Raw genomic sequence first — 15,203 nt, 5'->3', positions numbered from 1 at the left:
GGATGGAACTAGAGAGCATTGTGCTAAGCGAAATAAGCCAGGGGGCTAAAGAGAAATACCATACGATCTCGCCTATAAGTGGAACCTAACCAACAAAACAAAGATGCAAGTAAAATAAGACCAGCAACACTGAAAGAAAAAGAAACCAACAGAGACAAGAGGGAAGGAGGGAGGGTTGGGCAGGGGAAAAGGAAGGGAAGGGGCAAGTCAAGGAACATATAGCAAGGACTCATAGACAAAACCAAAGGGGAAGGATTGAGGGAGAGAGAGGGGGAAGGGGGATAGAGGAAAGTAGTTGGGGGAAGGCGGAGACAAATGTATTTGGAAAAATTAATTAATTAAAAAATAATAATCATTAAAAAAAAAAGTTCCTGTTTTTAAATTTTGGCTGACTATTAAAACTCATCTGCCTTTAGAAGTGAAAAGTACACCCAAAGATAAAATAGCTTCTTGCCGTGAACTACTTAAATAAAAAAGAAACAATAAGATAGAAAATCCATATAAACTTCAAAAGAAAATTCTTGAGAAATATGGAAAGACTACTCTTTTATCTCATAAGCATTCAACACCTGTAAAGCATCTGTTCTGTCACGCAGATCACTCCTGAAACAGGTTTGTGTGTGTGTATGTGTGTGTTTAAATTTTAGCATCTGCTATTCATCAAGTCAATTAGGCATCTACAATTAGAACCCCTATAAAATGTGCTTTAATCCTGCTCCACACCCATCGGAAGGAATGAGGCTATACAACAATGCAGCTCCTGTATGAACAGGTAGTCTGTTCAACAAAGTATTTGGGATTGTAACACTGGCAACCTGAGACACCTATTGAGGAACAAGAGCTCAAAAGACCAAGCACTGTATTACAATTAACCCTATACCTACTTGTATGTGGATTCTGGAGGAAATGAAAATTAAGGGCCCGTATGTACAGTAATAGCACACGAAACAAATTTAAGAATTCAGAAATGAGGAAAGAATTCTGAATAAAAATCATTGTTATTTTTACTTACTATAGTTCTCTATCCATAAAAGACCATATATATGTACTGTCATTTTAAACAAGTTATTTATGGTTTTGAATTATAAATTATAAACCTCATAACACCCTTCTTGACAAATAGTGGCTTTATATATAGCCCTGTTATCCCAAAGTCATCTTGGAATTTTTGAGGAAACAGCTGAGAAAATAAAAGAAGCAATCCAAAACTAAATCAAGAAATATTTATCCCATCATATTAGAACCTCCATACTTTCCCATTTCTTCACAGGGGTTCCAATTTTGTCCAAATCTGCCTGGTTTTCTATGAAACTGATAACCACATTTATCACATATAGAAAATATTGTTAGATGAGATGTTGATGGCATGGACAAGAGACCATTTGTTAAAATGGTAGCATTGTGAAAAAATAAATATTCTAAATTCCATTTTATTATCTATACTTTTAAATAATAAACCAGATACTGAAAGTGGCTTAAATGGCAAAAAAAAAAAAGTACCCAAATGAACATTTTATTAAAACTTTTAAAATTTAAAGAATTCTAAAATTTCTGTTAAATTCTACAACAGCAAAACTTGTTGATTCTGAATTCAAAGCATAACAATTGTGTATTATCAACAACAATTTGTGTTTAACCCTGATACAGCATTTGTCACAAAAGGAACATAAGACATTAGAGTGAACAATCATGAAATGATATTATCCTAATGATAAAAGATAAAAAACATCAGTCAGAAATGTCTCTAAAATTTTCCAACAAAAATGGTCTGGTTAGGATATTGCTGTTCTTCAACAGAAGCTCAAAGATTTTATTTCCTAGTTTTAAAAGAAATACATGTAGCTTATTATATTATTATGATCAGTGTACATACTATCTTATATATGTTTTTGCTATCAGTTTATTATGTTTTGTTCAACTGAGAAAAAAGAAAGCTAGAGATACATAGAGCAGGGTATTCAGATGGATCTAAGTTACTATGGGTAGACTTTCTTGGATATGAGGTAAAAACTGTATATCTCAAGTAGCACCATTCATATTTTCTCTCTCTCTCTCTAACTGACGTTAAGGTTTAAAAGTAATGAGTCAATTTTGATTCCTATATATACTTCAAAACCAGCAAAGTCTGGACAAGTCCATGTTTGATGTCTTTCAAATAGCCTCTTATACTGGTTTCTTCAAGTGGGTCCCCCATCTTAAAAAAAAATTAAGTACCCTTCAGGAATGTCTTTGATGTTATCACACAGTTGGAGGATATAATTTTATATGGAACTATGTGAAACACACTGAAAAAGGACTCTTAAAAAATCCTGCACTCAGCAAATTTGCCTAGCCCCACCCAAAGTGTTTTCAATTAAAATCATAATTTACAAAAAAAATAATGCTCATTCAATATCTTTACAAATCCATAAATGATTTAAAATTGAAAAGAGTAACATGCTCAATATATTATAATGTACCAGAGTATCTTCTCTCATCCACTCAAACCATATATCCAACACCTATCATTCATGAAGCACATGGATATTAACCAAATATACCAACACCTGTTATATTCCTCCCTTAAAGTTTTTCAGTGAAGATTAACTTGCCTAGGAGTATGGGGACTATTAGAGCTACCAGTACAATTTTTAAAAATTATATTTTATGTAACCTTTGTGAGTTTTACATGTTCTGTAATCTAATGAATACAGCATATTGTTCTTAACAGTGTACTATTTTTTCTTGATGATTCCTCATCACATGAAGAAACTGAAACACCAGGAAACATGAAGAAATCTTCCAAATATGTTATATCTGTTAAGAGCTTAAAAGTAAAACTGAGTCAGTTTTAAGTGGGTATGTATAAAAACTCTAAAATAACAATGACATGCAACATGAAAAACAAGCATGATTTAGTAAAATAATATAAAAAATAGCAAAAATGAGCCAAGTATAAAACATTACGTGCACTGATCACAACAGTACATTAAGCTACATGCATATCTTTTAAAACTAGGAAAGAATAAACAAATGTTATTTTGTAGAATGGTGACTTTTTTTCAACTTTCTACATTATTTTCTAAAAATAAAAAATTTAAAGTAAATAGTAATAGTCTCTCAGAGTTTTAGACAGATGTATAATTTTGATATTTTCATATATTATAGGACTTTAAAAACTGACATTCAAGAAGATATTCCATTGATCCAGCTATAAACAATGTAATTCACTCAGATACCATGTACTGATTTTTTTCTTTTTTTTTACTATGTGCCAAGCACTTTTACCTACGGGGATATAAAGATGAGTAAGATAGGGACTCTGCACAATAAAAATTTAATGATCATCTTATAACCAGTTATAAAACAAAAGAAAGAAATTATATAAAGGGTAAAGAATTTAACTTTATTCTTGAAGGTGGCAGAATACTAATTCTCTTCTATCAAATGTTTAAAAAACTCAAGTATATCTGGTTGTATTTAAATTATTTCAAAATATTGTATTCACTTCTCGGTCACAAAGAATAAGCTTTATATACAATATGTAGTTCCTATAATAGCTCCTTTAACTTGAAGCCATTGGTAAGCCTACATGCTGGGGTCATGGTATTCTAAACCAAAAGGAAGATATTGCTGCTCTTCAATAGAAGTTGGGAGACATTGTTTATCCTTCCCAGTTTTAAAAAAGTACAAGTAGCCCTGGCTGGTGTGGCTCAGTGGACTGAGCTCTGAACTGTGAAGCAAAGGGTCGCCGGTTCGATTCCCAGTCAGGGCATATGCCTGTGTTGTAGGCTGGGCCCCCTGTGGGGAGCGTGCCCGAAGTAACCACACATTGATATTTCTCTCCTCCTCTTTTTCCCTCTCTTCCTCTCTCTCTAAAAAGAAATAAATAAAAAATCTTTAAAAAATAAAAATAGAAAGTACATGTAGCTGATGATGTTGTTATCAACATTACCAAGACAGTGTCTTGTAACCAGCTTATTTTTCTATCATTTCATTATATAATTATATAAATATTTTCCTAAATAAATTTCCTCCAAAACAGAATTTATTTATTAAACAATGTGTATTTATTCTTACATGTTTAAACATCAGTAACCTTCAAAGTACTCTCCATTTGACGCAATATATTTATTGAGACTTTTTTCCACTGCTCAAAATCAGTTCTTTAACTCATTGATTTTGATGCCTTTTGCTTCTGCTGTTTTTTGTTTCACCTCCTCCACATCAGCAAAAGTTTCCCTTTGAGGACTTTTTTCACCAGGGGAAACAAAATAGTCACCTGAGGTGAGATAAGGATGATGGGGCACATTTTTTGGTCAAAAACTTTATATATAATAAACATGCCGTGCCATGTGGGCAGGTGCTCTCATAAATCACTCATCATGAAATGGGCAAACGCAATGAAGAAGTCTTCAAAAACAACAATTCACTGAAGCCTCTCAAAAGCCAGCTGATAAACTGATACAGATGGGTTCCCAGAACCTAGTAGGGGGAAGCCTGTACTACAAGGGGCCCACCATCCAGAAGATAATTCCAGTTCTTTTTGGTCATCCCCCCACCCCCCACCAGTGAAGCCCACAAAACCAACCTGTGTCTTCTTTACTATTACCCTTAGCAACTGTTACCATTCCTGGCATATAATTTGATAACTACTCACTGAATGACTAATTAGTACTAAAACTCAGAATCCTTCTTCAATGTTTCACATTAGATTTTCTGAAAGAAAATAGTATAATAAAGTGAAGAGCAGAATTAATGTAAAATACTTATATTTGTTCTTGGACATATGACCAAAAGAATATCACTTTAAAATTAGATCTTTATCACTAATGACAAATCTGAAACTACACTGAAAAACTTAGTAGATTTATTAATCAACTACGACATAGAGATGTCTTTTAAGTACATTTTGAACAAACCAACTAAAAAAGACATTTTAGATGAGTAAGGAAATTTGAACACTATCATCTACTAGGTAATAGATGATACTAGAAAATTTGTTTTGTTAGTTTGATACTGGCATTTTTGTTGTTGTTAACAAAAGGGGAGAAGTACTTAAGTATTTCTAAATGAAATTATGTTAGAGACTTCAAAATAACTGGGTGGAAGAGGGACAGAGAAGTACATGAAATATAGGTAAAATAACACTGGCCATCTACTGACAATGGTTGAAGTTGAGTGATGGTCTGTAGTTCATTATACTATTTTCTTTAGTTTTATAAATGTGTACTATTTCCTAAAATAAAAAAAAATCTTAAACTTTAAATTAGAAAAGAACATAGATGAACACACAGACACAAATATTAAAAGTGATTGCCTGCATATGTGGGTAGGGGAGAGGAGTAACTTTTTACTGCTTACTTTGTGTTTTGACATTTTGGGGGGGGGAAAAAGCTTAAGTTTGGTACATTTACACAGTGGAATACTACTTGGCCATAAAAAAGAAGGAAATCTTACCCTTTGCAACAGTATGGATGGACCTGGAGAGCATTATGCTAAGGGAAATAAGCCAGGCAGAGAAAAACAAGTACCATATGATTTCACTCATGTGGAACCTAATGAACAAATAAACAAAATAGAGACAAACTCATAGATAGAGAACAGAGAACAGACTGACAACAGTCAGAGGTGAGGGGGATTGCAAAAGGTGAAGGGATTAAGCAAAAACAACAATAACAACAACAAACTCATAGACACAGACAACAACAGTATGGTGACTACCAGAGGGAAGCGGGGTAGGGGGAGGCAGAAGAAGGTATTAGGGGGATAAATGGTGATGGAAGAAGACTTGACTTGGGGTAGTTAACACACAATATAACATAAAGATGATGTATTATAGGACTGTACACCTGAAACCTATGTAATTTTATTAAACAATGTCACCCAATGAATTCAATAAAAAAGAAAAATAAATTAAAAAATTTAAAAATAGACAAAACAGTAGTAACTCCATTGATATCTGAATTAACAGTACTGGTCTTTGATTTCGTCAGCAATCCTATATGTTGAAAGAGGTTTTTAATAGAAGTGTGGATGAGAAAAATTTATCAAAGGATAAACATAACAGAGCAGTAAAGGATGTGGGTAATGTAGTCAAGGTAGTTAAACTCCAACCTTTCATTAAAAAAAGTTAAGAGTTTCTAATGTTTACCTCAGCTGGGACTTCAAAAACTACAGTTAAAAAATAAAGACTCTCCGCAAAGTTGCAGGATACAAAGTCAACATGTAAAAATCAGTGGTATTCCTATAGACTCACAATGAACAATCTGAAAAAGGAAATTAAGAAAAAAATTCTAATTACAGTATCATCTAAAAAAATAAAATACTTAGGAATAACCTTAATCAAAGAGAAGACAGGCATACCATAAAAACTACAAGAGTTGCTGAAACACATTAAAAACATAAAAAATGGAAAGACATTTCCTGTTTATAGGCTGGAAGACTTACCATTAAGACTTACTACTTAAAGCGATCTGCAGATTCAAAGCTATCTCTATCAAAATCCCAATGATGTTTTCTTGCAGAAACAGAAATATCTGTTCTAAAAACTACGTGGAGTCTCCAGGACTCTGAATGGCCAAAACAATCTTGAAAAAGAAGAACAAAGTTGAAGGTCGCATACTTCCTGATTTCAAAACTTAATAAAAGGCTACAGTAATCAAAACTGTGGTGCTGGCATAAAGACAAGCATATAGATCAATGGAGTAGAATACAGCCCAGAAATAAACTCTTGTATATATGATCAAATGTTTCCAAGACCATTCCTTAGGGAAACAACAGTCTTTTTTTTTTTAACTTAAACTTTATTTTTATTGTTGACCCTATTACAGATGTCTCCATTACCCTTGCCCCCCTCCACCTAGCCCCTGCCCTCCTTTTCCTCTAGCTATCATCATACTGCTGTCTATGTCTATGAGTTATAAATATATAACTCATAAAAATATATATATAAATTAGACCCCCTAATATATATATTTTTTGGGGGGGGGCTAATTCCTTCACCTTCTTTCATCCAGTTCCCCCTCCCCTTTCTCCTTCCCCTCTGACAGCTGTCAGTTTCTTCCATATGTTCATGCCTCTGTTTCTATTTTGTTTGCCAGTTTATTTTGTTCATTAGACTCCACATATAAGTGAGATCATATTGTATTTATCTCCCCCTTCCAGGAGAATTATTTCACTTAGCATAATAATCTCCAGGTCCATCCATACTGTTGTAAAAGGTAAGATTTAAAAGGGTGGTCTTTTCAACAAATGGCGTTGGGAATACTGGGAATCCACATGCAAAAGAATGAAATTGATCTCTGACCTTACACTACAGAAAACTTTTAACTCAAAATGGATCAAAGACCTAAACATAACAGCTAAAACTATAAAACTCTTAGAAAAAAACATAAGGCAATAGCTTACAGACATTAGATTTGACAACAATTTCTTGGATATAATACTAATAGGCATAGTCAAGCAACAACAAAAAGAGGTAAAATGGACTATATCAAAATTAAAATCTCCTGTGCATCATAGGACATAATTAATGGAGTGAAAAAGCAATCCAGAGAATGGGAGAAAATATTTCCAAATCACGAATCTAATAAGAGATTAATATCCAGAATATACAAGGAACTCCTATAACTCAACAACAAGAATAAGAACAACAACAACAAAACCCAACCTGATTAAAAAATAGGCAAAGGTCTTGAATAGACAATTCTCCAAAGATATACAAATAGTCAATAAGTACAGGAAAGGATGCTCAACTTGCTAATAATTAAAAAAGTGCAAATCAAAACCACAATGAGATACCACCTCATATTCGTTAGGAAGGCTACTACCATCAAGGAAGGAAGGAAGGACGGGAGGGAGGGAGGAAGTAAGGAAGGAGAAAGGGAAAGGGGAAGGGAAGGGAAGGAAAAGAGATAGGAAAGGAAAGGGAAAGGGAAAGGGGAGGGAAGAAGAGAAGGGGAAGGGAAGGGGAAGGGAAGGGGAAGTGGGAGGGGAGGGGAGGAAACTAGAAAATAATGATAGAAAGAATGTAGAGAAATTGAAACCCTTGAGCAATGTTAATGGGAATGTAAACTAGTGTAGCCATTATGGAAAAACAGTATGGAAGTTCCTCAAAAAGCAAAAAACAGAGTATGATTCAGCAATTCCACTTCTGGGTAATACCCAAATTAATGGGAAGCAAAGCGTTGAAGAGGTATTTGTATATCCATCTTGCTAGCAACATCATTTACAATAGCCAAAAGATAAAAGCAACCCAAATATCTATCAATGGATGAATGGATAAGCAAAATATGATACATACATATGATGAAATATTCTTCAGTTTAAAACGAAAGTAAATTCTGCAATATGCTACAACATGGGTGAAACTTTAGGGCATTATACTAAGTAAAATGAGCCAATCACAAAAAAGACAAATGCTACATATGAGGAGGTTCTTGGAACAGTCAAAATCAGAGACACAATGTAGAATACTGGTTGCCAGGGGCTGGACCCCAGACAGTGAGTTATTATTTAATGGGTACAGAGTTTCAGTTTCAGAAGATGAAAAAGAGTCATGGAGATGGATGGCTGCTGATGACTAACAATACTATGAATATATTTAACACCACTAAACTGTACAGTTAAAAATGGTTAAGATGTTATGTATGTTTTATGACAATTTTTTTTAAAGTGAGTATCCCCACTCTCTCACCCCAAAAGATGCAAAGTAAGAATTTTCTAAGATTTCCCACTCATTTAAATTTTCTCATGTTATTATTGTGGTCATTCTCTTTCTGATTCCTCCAAGAAATCAGCAGTTTAAAAAAAACCTACAAATGGGATAATAAATAATCAGTATCTGAAACATCTGTTACAGCATTTTTTGTAGTAACCCATTGTTTCTAGCTGGGATGATCCACAGCAGGAGTTGACAGTACATAATTGTTGCTGCTTCAGACGATAGCAACAGCTAATACATACTGCTTACTATGTGCCAGACATTCTTCCAAATTCTTTATATGTATTAAGCTATTTAATATAATATAAGGTAGCTATTATTTGTATCTTTATTTTATAGATAAGGAATCTGAGGCACTAAAAATTTAAATAACTTGCACAAGGTCACCACCTCTATTCAAGTGGGAGATACGGCTTTCAAATATTGGTAGTCTGGATCAAGAATTCATGGGTTTAATCACTCCATCACGTGATCTCTTTGTAAGCATAGTACTCCCATCCACTTGTAATCAATGAAAATAGTCACTCAAGAGAAAAATTTTAGACTTAATCCTAAAGACAAACCATGATGACAAGGTATAATGGCAATTCTACCTTAAGCATAGTACATACTGGTTAATTAGACTTAATTAAATTATAAAGCCTGGTCTGTCACTAAACCACCTCCCCACACCCAACATACACATCTGGTTCTTCCTTTATATTCCCAGATAAAATTGTATACTACAAAATTCCTTAGAAGTAGGACTGTATATGATTTATTTTTATTCACAAGGTCTGGCACATAGTAAGTGGCCCCCCAAATGTTTCTTGAACAAGTATCTCCAAGTACACTATGGCTTGCAAGAATACATCTTGGGTTCATATTTTAGAACCTATTAATTAATGAGTCCATTATCATGAGGCTTTGCCAAAAATTAAATGTACCGTAAGATTAAATGTACCATGAGGAAGTACCAACACAGACCCACATGCTATACTTTAGATTCAGGTTTTAATGACATTCTAGTATAATGCTAAAAGTATAAAGTACTATAGAATTAAACCTACGGTTGCAAGAAAAAATATAATATGAAGCATTTCCCACACATGGGAAAAACATATTACATTAAAGTCAGAGAATTAGATACATATATTGAAGCTTAATATCAAACCTTGAGTTTAGCTTTAATAGAAAATTCCTTTACTTGGAGTCACTTTAACACAATCACAAATAACATTTATATACTCATTCTAACCGTAACTGCTCACTGCTCCTGCACTGCACTTCATATAAACCTTTTAGGCGCTTATATTATTACACTGTAATGATCTGCTTATGTGACTCTATTAGACTGCATTTGAAGGTAAATTGTCATTCACTTTAATATCTCAGTACGGGTAGTAAATGGTTCCCAAAAGTTTGTCAAATGACATAGGTAGTATTTTTATGTTTATAAATAAACCTGTGAATAATTTTAGAGAAGAAATTAAGCGGAGAGGTTATGTAACTTGGCTGAAATCAAGAGCAAGTAAATAAATGAAATCAGAATTCAAATCCAGGTTTTCAGTCAAATATTTTTATGCCCCTTCTATCATATCATACATATGTATCACATTTGTATTTACCACAAATTGTGCAAGAGCTACATACGGTAGTAGCTACCTGTAATTAAAAAGCAACAAGTTAACCACAAAAATGAACCACAAAAAATTGTAATAGTAAAGTTCCCTTAAAAATGAGATCTTTGGCTCTGGCCAGGTAGCTCTGTTGGTTAGAGCATCATCCCAATATGCTAAGATTGCAAATTTGATCTTGGGTCAGGGCCCATACAAGAATCGACCAATGAATGCATAAATATGTGGAACTAAAATACCATATCTCTGTCTGTCTCTGTCTCGCTCCCCTCTCCTTCCTTCTCTCTAAAATCAATCAATCAATAAAATATAAAATTTTTAAATGAAGTCTTTGAACTTTCAGCCAAAACTAGTTATTATTACACTCTCAACACAATACTGCTGTAAGTATTGATGAAAAGATTTTACCTTGTACCTCTTTATCATGATACTCTTTTAGCTTCGTCCAAAGATCCTTAAAATCATTAGATATATCTGCTGAACTAGGGCTTCCACAGCTGCTTCCAGAGACGTTCATCTTGTTTTAATATGCTTTAACACTTCTATTCGCCTAATGTTTTCTGGCCTTTTCTGTTACATTATATAGGTATCAAGTTGTCTTTGGACAGCTGAAATACCTGAAACGACAGATTGCAACGCAAATGAATCCTTCATTTACATTTATTTAATCTGAGACCAGCCGTTATCAAGTTTTCCTTATTTACCTACAATCAGTAACTTTGAGAATTGGGGGTCGGGGGGATGGCAAGTAAGGAAAGATGATTATGGTGAGAAAAGCCCTGATTTCAGTAACCTGTACTTTAGTTAAGCTAAAATTTCAGGCAAATATTCTCTTACTCCTCCAAGAAGGAAGTAATTACCTAGATTATGTTAAATTGAAAGACCCCCGACAGAGAGGTTTGTAATCATTCATGGTCAGTATTGATACACCATTCTAAAAGGATTTATTGCTTTTTAAACTTTGAATAAAGACAGAGAAAAACAATATATTGAATCCCAAACTGAAAGAATATCCTGAAATATTCTTGACTTAACAAGCATTCTCTTTTACATGCGCACACACACAAATATACATACAAATATACATACAAAAACATGTTATAAGAGCAAGGAAAATGACGGATGTTTTAACCAAGTATCTGAATAGCTTTCTCATGTAATCACTAAGCAAGATATGGACACAGCAAAGGTCTATGAACACAGAAACATTTAGTAACAAGGCAACTAGGGTAAAGCTATTTTGTGCCTTTCTCAGAGCAAAGGTAAATGAGTTTATTATTTCTATAGCCCTTGAAGTAAGCAATAGGCTATTATTAAGAAGTGGATTAATAAATATTTTAATGGGTTCTTAAACTGAGATCATTAACTAGCTACCATTAAAAAAGTAAAATGATTAACAAGTCTACTAAACCCCATACCTGGCTCCTTAGCCAATGCCTTACTATAGCTAACAAGTACACAAACTGATTTAAATGTCTCTTGCTAACCATTTCTTTAGGTCTCTGATGAAGCTAAAATAAGCAGTGACATTTCTAAATGGAGCAAGATTATGTGTGAATCCACTTGGTAAACCATAAAGTACTACAAAAATAGAAAAACACTTTTAGTAAGTTTTCAAAACTTGTGATTATACTTTTCTGAGACAATCAGTGAAAACTAAACATGGGCTGGACTTTAGATAATACTAGGGAATTATTTTTATTTTCTTGGGTATAATTATATGGTCATGTTTTTTAAAAAGTCCTTTATCTATTAAAACAGATATATACTGAGGTGTTTACAGGTGTTTTGAGATTTGCTTTAAAATACTCCAGCTAAAATAAACAAAAACATGAATGTTGGGTGGGGAGATGAAACAAGAGTTGAACTTTGATAATTATTGAAGCTTGGCAATGAATGGGTGGGTATACAAGGGGGTTCATAAATTAGTGTCTCTCTTGTGTATGTTTATTATTTCCATACTGAAGTTTTTTTAAAGTGGAACTGGGTTCACTGCATTAGTACAGCTTATTTTCAAAGAGACTCGTATTCTACTATTTCTTAACCTTGAAAGATAAATCAGTGGACATATACTACTGCCAGCACATTTATTAAGTGCTGTATATATACCAAGGACTGTAATGTTTTATATTCATTTCTTATCCTAATTTTCAGAACAACTCCATAAAGACTGTTATTAATTTCATTTTAGAGCTGGAGAAACAGGTTTAAGAGATTAAGTGACTGGCCCAAGGTCACATTGCTAGGACAAAGTTTTGTCACAGCTGGCCCTCCAGCTGTGTTGCCAATAACTGCAAAATACTGCTAAATAACCAAAGGTAGGTAAATTAATTATTTCTATTAAGTAAATAGTGTAAAAACAGTTTGTTACTTTAATGAATTTTAAAATGTATAGCACTAAATAATTTTAAACCAATAGTGTAAAAAAGTGTCCTTTGAGAAATATATCTATCTTTAGAGATAGCAAAAAAAACATTGTTTTTTCCCCCGCACATAAAAACAATTTATCAATACTAAACTTGCAAATTCCGGCTCCCAAAACCATCTCTTACCTATCCTGAATGCCCAGCTTTTTGTTGGCAACTCTTTTGGCACACTCTAAGATCTCAGAAATGTACACCTTGCCTCTCAAGTAGCATTCTGGGCTTATCAAAGGCCTGTAGCACATAACACATTTCTGTGCATCTTGTAGCAGTGTAGGTGCTGGATAAAATATTTCTTTCGTACCACACCACACATATTCTCAAACAAGGAAAGAGCCGGGCCTCGAGTCAAACAGGAGCCCTGAACTTAATAGGGATTTTGAGCAGTCTTCTTACTAGCAACACAGAGGTTCAAAGCCTCCGTTTCCAAGACACGCAGCCATCAGCCTCTGCTGCCGTGAGCTAGCAGAGGTTTACAGCACGACTGACAGGGTAAGTGCGATGAGTAACGCCCCACCCGCTCAGGGTGGAAGTCTGCGCATGCGCGGGGGGCGGGCTAGTCCCTGGGAAACTAATCCAAATTTTGCGCGGGAGACCAAAAAAACAGCACGGACCGCGAACTTGTCTTCCTTCCTCATAAACCAGGTTTGGCCCGGCCCCAGCCTACTCACTAATCCTCAGCCCCAGAGTCCTACGACCATCCCCACCACGGGGGCCAAATGCCTTCGGTCAGCACGCCTCTCCAGACCGGATGTGGCCTCTACGATCCAGCGCTCCGGTTTGGGGGAAAGAAATTCCTCTTACAGCTTCCAAAATTACCTCGAGATTATCGAAAGTCCCGGCAGGAATGCTGGAGCGCACTGGGGCTGTGAAGTGAAGGCGCCTGGCTTTTCTCTTTCCCTCACTAATTTGCCAAACGTCCGGAAGGAAAGCCAGCCCCTCCGGGCAGTCCGCGTTTTCCGGGGGTGGGGGAAAGCCCGAAGGCCGCTAGCTGGCTTGGAGGCGGCTGTGCCCGCCCCTCCTGGAAACCGTGTGACGTCACGCGGGTGTTCCTAGGAGTTTACGCCCCTCCTCCCCTTGTAGTGAGGCGGCTGGCGGTGGGACTACCGTGTGGGTGTGGGGTCTACCGGATGTCCTAGTGGGAAGTGCATTGACGGAAGAGGTGAGCACTATGTCTGCGTTGTCCGGAGCCGCCACTCTAAGGACTGGCAACCACCACAGAGTTTTTGGAATTCTCTGGAGAAAGCTCAAACCTTTCAGTTTGGGAAGTTTTAATTCCTTGGTGTTAGCGAAAGTTACAGACGCTTCTGATTTAAGCACATTTCAGGGAACGTGTATATGAGTGGCCTGTACCAAATGGAAAGTTAAAATTAGCTGATGAAGGAATAAACAGATTTATCTAACATAATTCTCTGCCTTGTAGCTATTACCTGCTGTTCAGGGATGTGACCTGAAAGGACTGGGTGGTGAGGCCAGATAGCAAAACGCTGTGTATTTTGTTGAGATTAAATGGAAGGTTTCTGGAGAAACTGAAATGAAAAGAAATCAGAAGTGACCAGCATTATTTGTTGGAACAATGTATTAGGTAATACACATATTTTTAAATCAACACTTCCTGTGGCTGATAACATTCAAAGTGTTAATATGTTTTCCTATTTATCTTGATTGCTAAAAGAAGGGTTTGAACTTCTATACATGAAGTTGAAGAAAATAAACGATAGACTACAACCACGATATCTGTTCAACCATTTCAGTACTTTTCTGTAATACTTCTAAGACCTGGGAGGAAGAGGATAATGTAAATTTTAAAAAGTTAAGTAGTATTTAGAAAATCATAAATATAAAATGTAAAAGTAATTTTTCCAGTCATTGTCGATCTTAATGAATGAATATCATAGCTTACTTCTTGTGATTGAAACGTAAGAGGACGTTCTGTACCATTTTATCAATGCTATAGGAACGTTGATGTTGTTAAAGAGGGCTGTTGAACCTTCATTGCCCTGTTATAGCAACCGTAATTCACTTCCAAATTTTATAAGATTTAAATCATAACATGTAGAGAAAATGGGTGAAAAATTGACCATGCCATTTTTAATACAACATAGGAGGCATAATTGCTTGTATAAATGTTTATAATGGAATTGGAGAGTTTTATTACAAATGGAAAGAACCTGTAATCAGTTAGTCTTTTAATGGCACACTGAAAGACAGCATATGTGTGGTCCAAAGAAAAACTATCATAATTGAATGACCTAACGTGTTCCTCTGGCCCCTGCCAATGGCTTCATGGTCCAGTCTATTTAAGTCAAAATCGAAATAATCGTCCTTGGCACATTCTTTTCCCTTAATCCCCATATCCAATTTATTAACAAGTCCTGTCAATTTTACCTACCAAATACCTCCCAAATCCCTCCCTTCTCTTCGTTACCACCCCAATACTCCAAGGTCCCATTATCTCTT

The 15,203-nt window shown here is 35.1% G+C and overlaps 1 protein-coding gene across 2 annotated transcripts in view; it reads right to left on the bottom strand.

Annotated features, from left to right (window-relative positions):
• Positions 1 to 10,870, bottom strand: part of RBBP8 (RB binding protein 8, endonuclease) — a 77,128-nt gene extending 66,258 nt beyond the window's left edge. For both annotated transcript variants that reach the window (XM_054583832.1, XM_054583833.1), the window contains exon 1: positions 10,729 to 10,870. In XM_054583832.1, coding sequence (XP_054439807.1) covers positions 10,729 to 10,837 — 109 coding nt within the window. In that variant the 5' untranslated portion in view covers positions 10,838 to 10,870. The remainder of the gene's footprint in view (positions 1 to 10,728) is intronic.
• Between the last annotated feature and the right edge of the window lie 4,333 nt (positions 10,871 to 15,203).

This window comes from Pteronotus mesoamericanus, unplaced genomic scaffold (genome assembly GCF_021234165.1).
Source record: "Pteronotus mesoamericanus isolate MK-2021 breed Mesoamerican mustached bat unplaced genomic scaffold, CSHL_Meso_final contig_74, whole genome shotgun sequence".
Taxonomy (NCBI): Eukaryota; Metazoa; Chordata; class Mammalia; order Chiroptera; family Mormoopidae; genus Pteronotus; species Pteronotus mesoamericanus.
This window is presented reverse-complemented; position numbering and strand designations above follow the sequence as displayed.